At 42.4% G+C, this 17,288-nt stretch overlaps 1 protein-coding gene across 1 annotated transcript in view; it reads left to right on the plus strand.

Moving 5' to 3' along the window:
* LOC135228340 (putative inactive carboxylesterase 4) overlaps positions 1 to 16,684 on the plus strand; it is a 28,768-nt gene extending 12,084 nt beyond the window's left edge. Inside the window, exons 4-6 of the mRNA XM_064273513.1 lie at positions 8,350 to 8,483; positions 9,013 to 9,166; positions 16,463 to 16,684. Coding sequence (XP_064129583.1) covers positions 8,350 to 8,483; positions 9,013 to 9,166; positions 16,463 to 16,684 — 510 coding nt within the window. The remainder of the gene's footprint in view (positions 1 to 8,349; positions 8,484 to 9,012; positions 9,167 to 16,462) is intronic.
* Positions 16,685 to 17,288: the final 604 nt, after the last annotated feature.

Here is a 17,288-nt window from a genome sequence, read left to right on the forward strand (position 1 = left end):
ACTTACTAGCTGTGTGACATTGAACAAGTTACATGTCTCAGTTTTCCTATCTGTTAAATGGGATAATATTAGTACCTACCTCATGGATGGCTTTTTTTTTTTCATTTTTCTTGTGCTTTAAGTGAAAGTTTACAAATCAAGTCAGTCTCTCATACAAAAATTTATACACACCTTGCTATATACTCCTAATTGCTCTCCCCCTAATGAGACAGTACACTTATTCCCTCCATTCTCTTTTTTCTAGTCCATTCGGCCAGCTTCTGACCCCTTCCGCCCTCCCATCTCCCCTCCAGACAGGAGATATCAACATAGTCTCTTTTGTCTGCTTGATCCAAGAAGCTCACTCTTCACTATCATTTTCTATCCCATTGTCCAGTCCAATCCCTGTCTGAAGAGCTGGCTTTGGGAATGGTTCCTGTCCTGGGCTAAAAGAAGGTCTGGGTCCATGACCTCTGGGGTCCCTCTAGTCTCAGTCACACCATTAAGTCTGGTCTTTTTATGAGAATTTGAGGTCTGCATCCCACTGCTCTCCTGCTCCCTCAGGGGTTCTCTGTTCTGTTCCCTGTCAGAGCAGTCATCGGTTGTAGCCGGACACTATCAAGTTCTTCTGGTCTCAGGCTGATGTAGTCTCTGGTTTATGTGGCCCTTTCTGTCTCTTGGGCTCATAATTACCTTGTGTCTTTGGTGTTCTTCATTCTCCTCTGTTCCAGGTGGGTTGAGACTAATTGACGCCACTTAGATGGCCACTTGCTAGCATTTAAGACCCCAGATGCCACTCTCCTAAGTGGGATGCAGAATGTTATCTTAATAGATTTATTTTGCCAATTGATTTAGATATCCCCTGAAACCATGGCCCCCAAACCTCCGCCCCTGCTACACTGGCCTTCGAAGAGTTCAGTTTATTCAAGAGACTTCTTTGCTTTTGGTTTAGTCCAGTTGTGCCGACTTCTCCTGTATTGTGTGTTGTCTTTCCATTTACCTAAAATAGTTCTTATGTACTATCTAATTAGTAAAATCCTCTCTCCCTCCCTCCCTCCCTCCCTCCCCCCTCTAGAACCATCAGAGAATATTTTCTTCTCTGTTTAAACTATTTCTTGAGTTCTTATAATAGTGGTCTTATACAATATTTGTCCTTTTGCAACTGACTGATTTCACTCACCATCATGCCTTCCAGATTCCTGCATGTTTAGGAAATGTTTCGTGGATTCATCATTGTTCTCCATCAATGCGTAGTATTCCATTGTGTGAATATACTGTAATTTATTTATCCGTTCACTCATTGATGAGCACCTTGGCTGCTCCCATCTTTTTGCTATTCTAAACAGAGCTGCAGTGAACATGGGTATGCATATATCTGTTCGTGTAGAGGCTCTTATTTCTCTAGGATATATTCCGAGGAGTGGGATTGCTGGCAGTACCATTTCTAGCCTTTCAAGGAAGCGCCAAATTGATTTCCAAAGTGGTTGTACCATGTTACATTCCCACCAGCAGTGTATAAGTGTACCAGTCTCTCCACAGCCTCTCCAACATTTATTATTTTGTGTTTTTTGGATTAATGCCAGCCTTGTTAGAGTGAGATGGAATCTCATTGTAGTTTTGATTTGCATTTCTCTAATGGCTAATGATCGTCAGCATTTCCTCGTGTTTCTGTTTGCCACCTGAGTGTCTTCTTTAGTGAAGTGACTGTTCATATCCTTTGCCCATTTTTTAATTGGTTTATTTGTCTTTTTGTAGTTGAGTTTTTGCAGTATCATGTAGATTTTAGAGATCAGGCGCTGATCGGAAATGTCATAGCTAAAAACTTTTTCCCAGTCCGTAGGCAATCTTTTTACTCTTTTGGTGAAGTCTTTGGATGAGCTCAGGTGTTTGATTTTTAGGAGCTCCCAGTTTTCTAGTTTCTCTTCAGTATTGTTATAATGTTTTGTATAATGTTTATGCCATGTGTTAGGGCTCCTGGCATTGTCCCTCTTTTTTCTTCCATAATCTTTATTGTTTTAGATTTTATATTTAGGCCTTTGATCCATTTAGAATTAGTTTTTGTGGATGGTGTGAGTCATGGGTCTTGTTTCATTTTTTTGCAGAAGGATGTCCAGTTATGCCAGCACCATTTGTTAAAGAGACTGTCTTTTCCCCATTTAACTGACTTTGGGCCTTTGTCAAATATCAGGTGCTCATATGTGGATGGATTTATGTCTGGAGTCTCAATTCTGTTCCATTGGTCCATGTGTCTGTTGTTGTACCAGTACCAGGATGTTTTGACTACTGTGGTGGTATAATAGGTTCTAAAATCAGGTAGAGTGAGGCCTCCCACTTTGTTCTTCCTTTTCAGTTATGCTTTACTCATTCGGGGCCTCTTTCCTTTCTGTATGAAGTTGGTGATTTGTTTCTCCATCTCATTAAAAAATGTCGTTGGAATTTGTATCAGAATTTCATTGTATCTATAGATCGTTTTGGGTAGAATAGACATTTTTATAATGGTATGTTTTTCCAGTTATGTAGGTCTCTTTTGGTTTCTTGCATTAGTGTCTTGTACTTTTCTATGTATAGGTATTTTACATCTCGGGTAAGATTTATTCCTAAGTATTTTATCTTCTTGGGAGCTTCTGTAAATGGTATTGATTTGATGATTTCCTCCTATATGTTCTTTTTGTTGGTGTAGAGGAATCCAACCGATTTTTGGATGTCTATCTTATATCCTCATACTCTGCTGAACTCTTCTATTACTTTCAGTAGTTTTCTTCAGGATTCTTTAGGGTTTTCTGTGTATGAGATCATGTCATCTGCAAATAGAGATACTTCTTCCCTGCCAATCTGGATGCCCTTTAATTTCTTCATCTAGCCTGATTGCTCTGACTAGGACGTCCAGCACAATGTTGAATAAGAGTGGTGATAAGGGCATCCCTGTGTGGTTCCCAATCTCCAGGGGATTGCTTTCAGACTCTCTTCATTCAGGATGACGTTGGCTGTTGGCTTTGTATAAATGTCCTTTATTATCTTGAGGAATTTTCCTTCTATTCCTCTTTTACAAAGAGTTTCGATGTTGAACTTTGTCAAATGCCTTTTCTGCATTGATTGATAAAATCACGTGATTCTTGTCTTTTGTTTTATTTATATGATGGATTACATCATTTGTTTTTCTAATGTTGAACCATCCCGGTATACCTGGTATGAATCCCACTTGATCATGGTGATAAGTTGTTGAATTCTATTGGCTAGAATTTTGTTGAGGATTTTTGCATCTAAGTTCATGATGGGTATAGGTCTACAATTTTCTTTTTTTGTGATGTCTTTACCTGGTTTTGGTGTCAGGGTTATCCTGGCTTCATAGAATGAGTTTGGGAGTATTCTATCCTTTTCTATGTTCTGAAATACCTTTAGTAGTAATGGTGTTAATTCTTCCCTGAAAGTTTGGTAGAACTCTGCAGTGAAACCATCCAGGTCAAGGCTTTTTTTTGTTGGGAGTTTTTTGATTACCTTTTCAATCTCTTCTTTTGTTATGAGTCTATTTAGCTGATCTACCTCTGTTTGTGTTAGTTTAGGTAGGTAGTGTGTTTCTAGGAATTCATTCGTTTCATCTTGGTTTTCCAATTTGTTAGAGTACAATTTTTCCTTGTAATCTGATATGATTCTTTTCATTTCACTTGAGTCTGTTGTAATATCGCCCATCTCATTTCTTGTTTTGTTTACTTGCTTCCTCTTCTGTTTCTCTTTTGTCAGTTTGGCCAATGGTTTACCAATTTTGTTAATTTTTTCAGAGAACCAGCTTTTGGTCTTGTTAACACTTTCAGTTGTTTTTCTGTTTTTTATTTCATTTAGTTCTGCTCTAATTTTTTATTGTTTGCTTTCTTCTTGTGCCTGAAGGTTTCTTTTGATGATCTCTTTCTATCTGTTCAAGTTGTTGGGATAATTCTTTGATTTGGGCCATTTTTTCTTTTTGTACATGTGCATTTATTGATATAAATTGACCTCTGAGCACTGCTTTCGCTGTGTCCCAAAGGTTCTGACAGGAAGTATTTTCATTCTCATTGGATTCTATGAATTTCTTTATTCCATCCTTAACGTCTTCTATAACCTAGTCTTTCTGAGCAGGGTATTGTTCAGTTTTCAAGGGTTTGATTTTTTTTTCCCCTGCTTTTTCTGTTATTGTTTTCTACTTTTATGGCCTTATGGTCAGAGAAGATGCTTTGTAATATTTCAATGTTTTGGATTCTGCTAAGGCTTGTTTATGACCTCATATATGGTGTATTCTAGTGAAATGCTCCATGTGCACTAGGAAACAAAGTATACTTGGCTGCTGTTGGGAGGAGTGTTCTGTATATGTCTATAAGTTCGTGTTGATTGCTTGTAGTATTTAGTTCTTCTGTGTCTTTATTGAGCTTCTTTCTGGGTGTCCTGTCCTTCACCAAAAGTGGTGTGTTGAAGTCTCCTACTAAAATTGTGGAGCTATCTATCTCACTTTTCAGTGCTGATAGAGTTTGTTTTATGTATCTTGCAGCCCTGTCATTGGGAGCGTACGTATTTAATATGGTTATATCCTCCTGGTATATTGTCCCTTTAATCATTATATAGTGTTCTGTCTTATCCTTTGTGGTGGATTTAACTTTAAAGACTATTTTGTCAGAAATTAATATTGTCACTCCTGCTCTTTTTTGGTTATTGTTTGCTTGATATATTTTTTTCCATCCTTTGAGTTTTAGTTTGTTTGTGTCTCTAAGCCTAAGGTGTATCTCTTGTAGGCAACATATAGACGGATCATGTTTTTTTAATCCATTCTGCCACTCTGTGTCTCTTTATTGGTGCGTTTAGTCCATTAACATTCAGAATAATTATGTATAGGTATGAGTTTAGTTCTGTCATTTTGATGTCTTTTTTGTGTGTTGTTGACAGATTCTGTTTCCCACTTTATTTTTTGTGGTGTGCAGTTTTTATACTGCCCTTTCCTCTTCTTCATTGTTGCTTTTTTTTCCCTGCCAAGTCTCTATTTTTTTCTTGTATTTTATTTTGATGAGTAGGATAGTTAGTCTCCTTTGTGGTTACCTTAACATTTACCCCTATTTTTCTAAGTTCAAACCTATCTTTTATTTCCTTATATTGCCTTGTCTTCCTCTCCATATGAAAGACCTATGACTACATTTCTTAGTCCCTCTTTGTTATTTTAATGTTGTCCTTTTTTACATAATGACATCACTGTTTCCCTGTCTTGAGCGTTTTTTTTTTTTTTGTCTTGATTTGTTTTTGTGATTTCCTTTTCTGGGTTAACATCTGATTGCTCTGTCCAGTGTTCTAGCCTTGGAATGATACTGATATTATTGATTTTCTAACCAAAGAACTCCTTTTAGTATTTCTTGTAGGTTTGATTTTCTTTTTACAAATTCTCTAAACTTCTGTTTATCTGGAAATGTCCTAATTTCACCTTCATATTTGAGAGACAGTTTTGCTGGATATATGATTCTTGGCTGGCAATTTTTTTCCCTCAGTGCTTCTGCTGAGTAGTCTGAGCTTATTCCTATCGACTGTCCTTTGTAGGTGATTTTTCATTTATCACTAGCTGCTCTTGAAATTCCCTTTATCTTTGGTTTTGGCAAATTTGACTATAATATGCCTTGGTGACTTTCTTTTAACATCTACCTTATATGGAGTTTGATAAGCATCTTGGATTGATATCTTTTCATCTTTCACGATATCAGGGAAGTTTACTGACAACAATTATTCAACAATTCTCTCTGTATTTTCTGTTATCCTTCCCTGTTCTGGCATTCCAATCACTCGTAGGTTATTTCTCTTGATAGAGTCCCTCATGATTCCTATGTTTCCTTCATTTAAAAAAAATTATTTTATCAGAATTTTCTTCAAATATATTGGTGCCAAGTGCTTTATCTTCAAGGTCACCAATTCTGCCTTCCACTTGCTTGATTCTGCTCCTCTGACTTCCTATTGAGTTGTCTAATTCTGTAATTTTATCATTAATCTTCTGAATTTCTGATTGCTGTCTCTCTATGGATTCTTGCAGCTTATTAAATTTTTCATGTTCTCGAATAACCTTTTTAATTTCTTCAACTCTTTTATCTGTATGTTCCTTGGCTTGTTCTGCATATTGCCTGATCTCCCTCCTAATGTCTTGAAGAGTTCTGTATATTAATCTTTTGAATTCTGCATCCAGTAATTCCAGGAAGCCACCTTCATCCAGAAGATCCTTTGATTCTCTGTTTTGAGAGTTAGTTGAAGCAATCATGGTCTGTTTCTTTATGTGATTTGGTATTGACTGTTGTCTCTGAGCCATCTGTAAGTTATTATTATTAGTTTATTTTATGTCTGCTCAATGTTTCATAGTTTCTTGCTTTGTTTTCTTTTGTTTTGATGTGCCCAAATGGGTTGCTTGAGTGATCCAGCTTGATTATTTTCACCTTTGAAGCTCTGATGTCCTGTCACCAGATGGCTAGAGCTGTTACCAGGTATATAAGCTTATGAGTCCACTCACTTGTGTGGATTCAGCTCAGGTGTCCAGGTAGCTGGTTATCAATGCGTGTTACACTTTCTGACCTACAGCCTTAGAGAGGCAGGTGTGTTTGGTGTAGGTACCAGTATCTGGTTGCAGCAGGGGATCATGCTCTGAACAGGGCAGGGGGTTGAGAATTTTCCCCTGAGTGTCTCTGAGGAAAGCACATTCCCTAGATCATACAGGTGGGTGGGTTCTGCAGACAGACCATGGGCACACAAGGCTTTTGGTTGTAAGGACTGGGAAGTACCGGTTATTCTTGGACCTCTGTTGTAGATGGCTGGGTGACCTGAGTGGAGCCACCAGTCCTTAGGCCCCTGATGTGGGTATAGGAGGAGCCTGCTTAATAGGCAAAGCAGTGTCAAATATCAAACATGCACCTCTCCACCACACAGCTTAAGCAGTTGCAGTCTGCCAGGAAGGGCCTATTCTCCTGAAATAGGCCCACAGAGGTCCATGCAGGGCGGAAAGTTATTCAAAGTCCATGAAGTGTTTATGCCTGGACAGGAGCCGCTTTTGTCCTGATCTCCCCATGTTAGTGGAGCTGGCAAATTATCTTTTCCCCTGGTGTGAATGTATTCCTTCTCCAAGCCCAGGAGCATGGCTTGGGGTGCTCAAATGGGCCTGTCTCAGGCCTAGGGAAATCAGCAGCCCTGAAGCTGGCTTGGGCTCCGGGGGCGTGGTTAAATATACGCAAATACTTAGCTTTTGCCAAGAGTGCTGTTCTTCTCTGGTTCTAGAGGTGTTAGTAGGCTGTGCAGCTGGCTGCTTCTCCCTGAGGAAGCTGCGGCTGAAAGCTACCACCAGCCCACCACATCCTCTCCTGTGAGTTGTGCCTGAGGGATTCCAGTGATTCAACTCCAGGAAGTCTTCTCCACTTCTGAACCATCTCTTTCTCCTCATGCTACTCAGTCCATTTTCTAACTTTGCCATTGAAGTTCAGGGCTCCTAGCTTGTCATAAAAACAATTGTTTCACTTGATTTTTAGGTCTTTGTTGTAAGCGGGATAGCTGGAATCACCTGGCTATTCAGGCATCTTGGCCCCACCTCATGGGTGGTTTAATGAACATGAAATGATTTGAAATGCTTAGAACAGTACCTGGCACATAGTGTGTGTTATAAAAGTGTGTCTTCTTTTTATTGACATTAGTATTATTTTAGCCACTCCCACTTCTCCCCAATTATGTGAATTCTTTTAATTCAAGAAGCATGAGCTGTGAATGGTTATGTCCACTTTCATCCTCAATTCTTAGCACAGTCCCTGGCACATGGCAGGGTCTCAGCTTGAAAGAGGCTGATTTTGGGCTGGGCTTTGGAGGGTTGCTGGGGTTTGGGGATTCAGAGGATGCAGAGGGAAGGAGGCAAGGCATGTTAGGAAGAGATATCATCAGGGACATGTGCTACTCTTGGGATAATCATTTGCTCTGGGGGAGAAGTTCCATTCCTCACAGAAGAGCTAGGTCAGGCAAAGCTGAAATACAAAAGCTGCTCCATGCAGTGTTTGCTGAGCTGGTTGTGAGGTCCAGGCATGAGGACAATGAAAGTGTTGGGGAAAACATGACACCCTTGGCCTGTGCTGCTCCCACTGAAAGCATGAGGAGCCTTGGAGTTCAGGTGAGACTTGATGTGCTAACGAGGACAGTGGGGGCAGCCAGGATACACTGAGTGGGGTGGTGGCTTCAGCTTCATTGGGAGAATGGGAGATAAGGCTCCAGCCTTGCTGGGGACTGCGGGCTTTGAGCAATGGCCTCCTTTGTTTGTGACCAAGAGGTTGATGGCCAAAGCAAACAACCTCTAGAGGTTCCTTCTAGTTCTGCTTCCTATAACCAACATGGTTGCTTCCTCCTGTCCAGGTAATGGTATGGATCCATGGAGGTGGTCTGATGATGGGCGCGGCATCAATGTACGATGGGCTAGCCTTGTCTGCCCATGAAGATGTGGTGGTGGTGACCATTCAGTATCGCCTGGGGATCTGGGGATTCTTCAGGTAAGAGATTGGATTCGCCCGTCTGCACACTGGCCCTCAAATAAGGGTGCTAGGACCTAGCTCCGACGAGGTCAGCCTCCAAGGAGACCTTTGCTAAGCTCCTTAGTGAGACATTCAAGTTCCTCTTCCCTTCACCTTCTCATTCCTTGGAGCCACCTATGCTGTCCTCTCTGCCTAGAGCACCTACTATACCTACCAAGTTCCTGTTCATCCTATAAGAGCCACCCCAAATATTACCTCCTCTTAAATATTCATCTCAGTACTTTGTACATTCCTCTATTATGACAGTTAACCTGCAGCACAGCAGTTAAGGGTTGACAAATAAATGCTTGCCAAATGAATGAATGTAGAGCCCCAAACGGAACAATGTGACAGAAGGGGAAGGTAGTTAAAGACCCCTGTGTCAGGGATGTGGAAGCCCAGTCTTATACTGGAAGGCCCAGCTGGAACCTCCCACCCCATCTACAGTCCTGAGAGGCTTTGCTGTGACATCTCTGTCCCCACCCCCACCCTCTTCTCTCACTCACAGCACCGGGGATGAGCACAGCCCGGGGAACTGGGGTCTCTTGGACCAGGTGGCTGCACTGCACTGGGTCCAGGAGAACATTGCCAACTTTGGAGGGAACCCAGGCTCAGTGACCATCTTTGGAGAGTCTGCAGGAGGTGCAAGTGTCTCTGTTCTTGTAAGTGACCCCAGCACCAGGCCTGACACCCAGCCGTGATGCTCATGAGTCCCTTGGAAACCAGCCAGTTGAGTCAAGGCCACCTTTTATTAAGGCCTGGATTCAGAGCTAACCCTACTCACTGCCAAGCATCATAGGGTAAAGAGCTAATAAGCAAACTCTCCTCGGCCTCGAGGGAGCTTAAAGCTCAGCTTTGCACACTGGGACCATATGAGTAAATCTCCAGATGAAGCCTATAGCCATGGCATTCTCTTTGTCTAGCCTGGTCGAGCTCTTTCTCTCTTTCCTAACCATTGTAATGTTAAGGCTTGCCTCACTTTTCTTGGGAAGCGGTGGTGAGTATAAATTATGCATAAGAGGAGGCGAGGACACGAGTAAGGCAGAGTTTCACTGTTTGGCTTGAAACAGATCCACATACACATCAAGGGGAAGCAGAGCTAGAAAGGGTGGAACCTCCTCTGAGATGGTCTGATGGCTTTACCGTGCCAGAAAGGGTGGACAGTTGTCTCTGGTCTGAGGGATGGAAGTGTGCTGGGGGAGGAAACCTGGGGGAGGTGGGCAAGAGAGACGAGGAATGTGAAGAGGGAACAGGGTAGGATGGGCCAGGGTTGTGAGACATAGACAGAATCTGGAGATACAAGGTGTGATGGTTAAGATTGTGTGTCAACTTGGCTGAGCTATGATTTTCACTGTTTTGGTGGTTGAATAATGTTGTGATCACTTCCCTATTGAGATTTGATACATGATCACCTCCATGCTGGAATCTGTTGTGAGTAGCCTATCAGCTGAAAGGGAGCTTCCTTGAGCTGTGTCCTGCATCGAATATAAGTGGACATTCTGGCAAGGCTTGGGTGCTTTTTGCTCATGCTGGATCCTGTAGCTGGCTCCTGTTCGTCTGACCTCTGGTTCTTGGGACATGAGCTAGTAGTTTACCTGTGGTTTTGCCTGCTGATCTTGGGATTCATCCATCTTCACAGCCAGGGTGCAAGAGCCCTGTCCTCTTACCCGCCGATCTTGGATTCTCTAACCCCTGTGGCTACATGAATTAGGAGAAGCCTCTATCTTGGCACATGGACTTGGGACACTCCAGCCTCTACAACCTCATGAGCCATTTCCTTGACATAAATCTCTGTATATATATTTATACACTTTACTGGTTTTGTTTCTCTAGAGAACCCAGCCTGAGACATTTGGTACTGAGAGTGAGTCTAGGGAAACAAAATTGAAAGGAAGAGTTTTCTAAATTGATTCTCAAGTCTGGTTAGTTGTAAAGATGTTGATGACTCTGTTTCCAGCAGTAAAGAGGGCACTACTAATCCACGGCATAAGGTGCCAATCCAAATACACAATCCAAATAGATCAGATATCAGTGAAAGATGAGGCTCTGAGTGATTGTGTGTGTGACACCTTTCTACAATTTAGTCAGAATGAGAAGTACAAGGAAGCTAGTTGGTTGGTCCTACTTTCACTAGGAATACTGGTGAAAGAGATGCTCTCAGGGCATCAGATCCACAGCTCAAGTGCTGCATAAATGACCTGAAAGTTTTCACTTGTGTTTTGAAAGAAACTCTTATTTCTTGTAGTAACAGAGCTGATATTGATGAAAACCAAACCCACAGTCTTATTGTAAGAATGGCTGAATTACAACACCAGCTCAACTGCCAACCTCGAGAAGTGTCTAAAGTTAAAGTGAGGGCAGTGATTGGGAAGAATTGGGATCCTGAAACTTGGGATGGGTACATATCTGCAGATAATCAGGAAGCTGGAGACATCAAGCCGTTAAATTCTGTCAAATCACTCCTGACAACCAGCCCTGTCACTCTTTTCTGAAGAGATTACTACAAGTCTGTCTGCTAAACCGCCTTGCCCAGTAAAACCATTAGCCCGATCTAATGATATTAGCTTAGCTGCCTCTGAAGAGCCCTTATCTGAGTCATTGCCTGGGGCACATGCTTTACAAAATGATTCTGAATGTCCTCAAAACACTTCCCACTACCAATTTTGGATTCTAGACACATACTAGACTTAAGTCCCAGTGAGCCTTAAAAGGTGAAGTAAGAAGTGTGACACAGGAGGAGGTACGCTACACTCCAAAAGAACTGCTGGACTTTTCTAATATGTACAAACAGAAACCTGGGTAATACGTGTGGGAATAGGTAACAAGGGTGTAGTATAATTGTGGAAGGAACGTGAAGATGGATCAGGCTGAGTTTATTGATTTGGGTCCACTAAGCACAATATTTCAACTCAAGAAGTTAGGAAAGTATCTAATAGTTTATTTGGCTGGGTTGTTGAAGCATGGATTACGTGGTGGCCTACAATAAATCAGCTTGAAGTACCACACCTGTCTTGGTATACTAATGGACAATGAATTCAGTCAGAGTAGTCTGACTTATATGGACTTATCATGTTGACTACTTAGTCATGGTGTTCCTAGGAGTGAAATAGATAGGAAATCTACTAAATATTTATTTGATCTGTATAAACAGATGAATTCTAGGTTGGGTGAACACCAGTCTAACTTGAATCACCCGAAAGAGAGTCAGGGTCCCTCAATCAATTCCCAGACATGTGTGAGTTTAAAGACCCACAACCCCTTGAATGAAGGGGAGGCCAGGTCCCCTTGAGGAAGGACTCCAATACACTGCCAAAAATTTATACTCTCAATCTCTCTCCCAGCCTTCCAAAGGGATCTATGACCTTTTACAAGAGTGACTGTTCATTGGGGAAAAGAAAATATTCAGACTTTTCGGGGATTACTGGATATTGGCACTAATTCCAGGAAACCCAAAACATCACTGTGGCCCACCAGTCGGTGTGGGGGCATGTGGAAGTCAGGTTGTTAATGGAGTCTTGGCTCACATCCATCTCACAGTAGGTTCAGTGTGTCCCTGAACCCATCCCATAGTGATTTCCCAAGTTCCAGAATGCACAATTGGAATAGATATACTCAGCAACTGGCTGAACCCCCACATTGAATCCCTGACAAATGGAGTAAGGGCTATTATGGTGAGAAAAGCCAAGTGGAAGCCATTAGAACTGCCCTTACCTAGGAAAACAGTAAACTGAAAGCAATACTGCATCCCTGGAGGGATTGCAGAGATTACTGCCACCACGAAGGACTTGAAGGATGCCAAGCTGGTGATTCCTACCACATCCCCATTCAGCTAGCTTATTTGGCCTGTGCAAAAAACAGATGGATCTTGGAGAATGACAGTGGATTATTGAAAACCTCACCAGGTGGTGACTCCAATTGCAGCTGCTGCTCCAGATTAATTTTCTCATGGCTTGAGCAAATTAATGCATCTCCTGGTACCTGGTATGCAGCTATTGATCTGGCTAATGCCTTTTTCTCCATACTTGCTTTGAAGGACCATTAGAAGCAGTTGGCCTTCAGCTGGCAAAGCCAGCAATACACCTTCAGTTGTCTACCTCAGGGTTGCATTGCCTCTCCAGCCTTATGTCATAATTTAGCCTGAAGGGACCTTGATTGCCTTTCCCTTCCACAAGACATCACACTGGTCCTTTACATTGATGACAGTATGCTGATTCAACCTATTAAGGAAGAAGTGTCAAAGACTCTGGGCTTACTGGTAAAACATTTGCTTGCTAGATTGTGGGAAATTAATACCACAAAGATTCAGGCACTTCCCACCTCAGTGAAGTTTCTAGGGGTCCAGTGGTGTGAAGCACGTCGAGGTATTCCTTCTAAAGTGAAGGATAAGTTATTGCAGCTGGCTTCTCCCACAACTAAAAAGGAGGCGCAACATCTAGTGGATCTCTTTGGATTTCAGAGGCAACATATTCCTAATTTGAGTGTGCTACTCTGGCCTATATATCAAGTGACTCAAAAAATTGCTAGTTTTGAGTGGGGTCCAGAACAACAGAAGGCTCTACGACAAGTTCAGCCTGCTGTGCAAGCTGCTCTGCCACTTGGACCATATGACCCACCTGATCCAATGGTGCTTAAAGTGTCAGTGGCAGATAGTGCCATCCCTTGAGGTGATCATCCAGGAACCTAGTGGCCGTTGATTACATTAGACAACTTCAGTTATAGAAAGTGTAGTGTTTTGTTCTTACTAAAATAGACACTTACTCTGGATATGGATTTGCCTTCCCTGCACACAATGCTTCTGCCAAAACTACAAGCCATGGACTTCAAAATGCCTTGTCCACTGTCATGGTATCCCACACAGCATTGCCTTGGATTAAGAGACTCACTTCACAGCAAATGAAGTGTGACAGTGGGTCTGTGCTCATGGATTTCAGTGGTCCTACTATGTTCCCCATCATCTTGAAGCAGCTGACTTGATAGAATGATGGATTGGCCTTCTAAAGACGAAGTTATGGTTCCAGCTAGGTGGCAATACCTTGCAAGATTGGGCCAGCGTTCTCCAGGAGGCTGTATATGGTCTAAACCAGCATCCACTATATGGTGCTGTTTCTCCCATAGTCAGATTCATAGGTCCAGGAATCAAGGGGTAGAAATGGGAATGACACCACTCGCTATTACCCTAGTGACCCATTCACAAGATTTTTGCTTCCTGTTCCCCGGCCTTGCTCTCTGCTCGTCTAGTGGTCTTAGTTCCAAAAGAAGGAATGCTCCCACCTAGAGACACGTCATTGATTCCATTGAACTGGAAGCTAAGAATGCCACTTGGCCACTTTGATCTCCTTATGACTCTGGTCCAACAGGCAAAGAAGTTACCATACTGGCTGGTGTAATTGATCTTGATTGCCAAGAGGAAATTGGGTGGATATTAGGTAATGGAGGTAAAGAAGAGTATGTCTGGAATGCAGGAGATCCCTTAGGGTGTCTGTCGGTACTACCATGTCCTGTGATTTTAAAGTCAATGGAAAACTACAGCAACCGAATTCTGACATGACTACTAATAGCCCAGACCATTCAGGAATGAAGGTTTGGGTCACCCCACCAGGCAAGGAAGCACAACCAGCTAGGGTGCTTGCTGAGGCCAGGGGAATACGGAATGGGTGATGGAAGAAGGTAGTTCTAAATATCAGTTACAGCCACATGCCCAGTTGCGGAAATGAGGACTGTAATTGTTATGAGTATTTCTGCTTTGTATATGTGCATCAAATATTTTTGTCTTCTTCACTTATAAAATATAAGATGTAAACAGGGCTAGTGCATTTTTGGGTGTATGTGTGTTCATTGTATTATCTTAGGTGCAAATATGACTTTATAATTGTCTTTATTCGCAGATTATGTATGGTTTAAGGAGATGTGTACAGGTGTCATGGTGACAAGGGGTTGAATGTGATGTTAAGATTGTGTGTCAACTTGGCTGGGCCATGATTCTCAATGTTTTGGGACTTGCATAATGTTGTGATCACTTCCCTGTTGAGATATGATAGGTGGTCACCCCCATGATAGGATCTGCTGTGAGTAACCAATCAGTTGAAAGGGAGTTTCCTTGAGCCTGTGGCCTGCATCAAATATAAGTGGACATCCTGGCAAGGCTTGGGGGCTTTTTGGTCATGCTGGGTCCTGCCACTGGCTCCTGTTCATGTGACCTCCTATTCTGGGGACTTGAGCTAGCAGCTTACCTGTGGTCTTGCCTGCCGATCTTGGGATTCATCGATCTTCGCAGACTGTGAGCAGGAGCCCTGCTCTCTGAAATGCTGATCTTGGATTTTCCAGTCCCTGTGGCTATGTGAATCAGGAGAAGCCTCTATCTTGGCACATGGACTTGGGACATTCCAGTCTCTACATGGTGTGAGGCATTTCCTTGATATAAATCTGTCTGTAATATATATTTATACACTTTACTGGTTTTGCTTCTCTAGAGAGCCCACCCTAAGACACAAGGTGTCTACTGGTGTGGGAATACGGCTGGGGAGACACTGAGAGAAGCTAAGGTGGAAAACCAGATCAGAAGGTGCTGGCAGCTGTGAGAAACCTTCCAGCTGCCTGACAGTTGAGCAGAGGGTCAGTGCTATCACCATGTTTTTAAAATGTGCATTGGCTTCACAGTTGAATACAGTGAGGGAAATCTTTATATTTTTAAAGTGGAGAAAAAGGAAAAGTATAAGTAAGCCCAAAGAAGAAAAAAGACATCCACAGTTGCACTACCCAGGGATACTCAACATTAACATTTTGACATATATTTTTCTAGTATTTTCTCCATGATTCATTTAATCAGTCGATCAATCTGTCTGTCTGTCTATCTATCTATCCATCTGCCTATCTATCTAAAAGAGTCCCTGGAGTACACAAACAGGTAACGTGCTTGATTGCTATCTGAAAGGTTGGCAGTTTGAGTGAGTCCACTCAGAGTTACCTCAGAAGACAGGCCTGGTGATCTACTTTTGAAAAATCAACCACTGAAAACCCTACAGAGGGCAGTTCTGCTCTGACACACATGGGATCTCCATGAGTCAGAACTGACTTGGTGGCAACTGGTACTGGTGTCTGTCAAAAAACTTCCTTAACATGTCAATATCAGTACCTCCCTAAGCATTAAATATTCCACCATAATGTTATTCTTAAGGAGCCCTGGTGACACAGTGGCTAAGCACTTGGCTGCTAACTGAAAGGTCAGTGGTTCGAACCCGCCAGCCGTGCTGTGGGAGAAAGATGTGGTCATCTGCTTTGGTAAAGATCACAGCCTTGGAAACCCTGTGGGGCAATTCTATTCTGTTCTATAGGATCACTATGAGTCAGAATCAACTTGACGGCACACAAAAACAGCATTAAATATTCTTCCACAATAACATTTTTGTGTTTGCATAGTCATTCATGGTAATAATGCAAATTAACTTACTTAACCAATGTCATAATATTGGACACTTGGGTTATTTCCAATGTTGGGTAAAAATATCCTCATACAACTTTTTATGCTTCCTTGATCAAATTTTTTTTTTTTTGATCAATTAGCTTAAGATAAATTCTGAGTTATGGAAATGCTAACTAAGAAATGTGTATTTAAAGTTTGTTGGGGATATGCCAAGGTGTTCTTCAGAGTACTTTTGGTTGTTGATAATAAAGATGTATCATACGCTTCCTATTCCAGCCCTCACCCTGTGTTCCTGATCCACCCCCCTAAGCTTGTCTTGTGGAAGCCAGGCCCCTGGGTCAGTCTAGGGAAACAGCGCAGGGTAGATGAGGAGCTATTATGTCCACTGAGTCCTCTTACATGCTCCTGAAGTCCTTGAGTTGTCCCCAGAGGAATGTGCCAGGGCAGAGCTGTGAATGGAGGTAGCTCTGGAAGAACAGATGTGTCATTGACCCCTTCCTGTGAGCATAAACTCTCCTCCTCTCCACTCCCCTCACAGGTTTTATCTCCTCTGGCCAAGAACCTCTTCCACCGGGCCATTTCTGAGAGTGGCGTGGCCCTCTCTATTGTTTTGGTCAAGAATGAAAGCAGGTCAGCAGCTGAGGTAGGTCTCACTTTGGACATCTGCCTGAACCTGCCTGGTCTCCTGGAATCTCAGGGGTCTTTCTTGCCAAGGACTCAACTTACGTTGTCGAAGAATTATGGAAGTGAGAATGGCTAAGTAAGACAGACAACAAGACACCTTACTCAAGGCATTAGTTTGCTAGTGCTGCCTTCACAAAAAATGCCACAAGCGGGTGATATTAAAGAACAAGCATTTACTGTCTGAGAGCTTTGGAGACCAGAAGTGTGAATTCAGGGCATTGGCAGGGCCAGCTGTTCTCTGCCAAGTCTAAGGGAAGATTCTCGTCTCTTTCTGCTTTGGTAGTTGTTGGCTATCCTTGACATTCCTGGGCTTGGACATGCAGATATCTCTGTTGTCGTTCTCTCTTTGTCATCTACTTCTCCCTGTGCCATTTAACTTATTCCATAACAAATCCATACTGAGTGCTGAGTATGTACCAGGCACTGTACCAGGCTCTGAGGAGCCAGTGCACACTCACCAGGGCCCCACCATCATGGAGTCCGCCTTCTATCCATCTGCTTCTTCTCCTCTGGTTACATTTTGTTTCCAGTTCACATGACCACTCCACCTGCTCCTGAGTTTTAAGAATTTCCTTTTGATTTCAGAAAGTAATCAGGCTTTCTCTTCTGCTTTAGAGCTTTTATCATTTTTATACTAGAAGTGCTCAGCCCCAATTCCAGATCATTTACAAAAGAAATTC

Source organism: Loxodonta africana, chromosome 21 (genome assembly GCF_030014295.1).
Source record: "Loxodonta africana isolate mLoxAfr1 chromosome 21, mLoxAfr1.hap2, whole genome shotgun sequence".
In the NCBI taxonomy this organism is placed as follows: domain Eukaryota; kingdom Metazoa; phylum Chordata; class Mammalia; order Proboscidea; family Elephantidae; genus Loxodonta; species Loxodonta africana.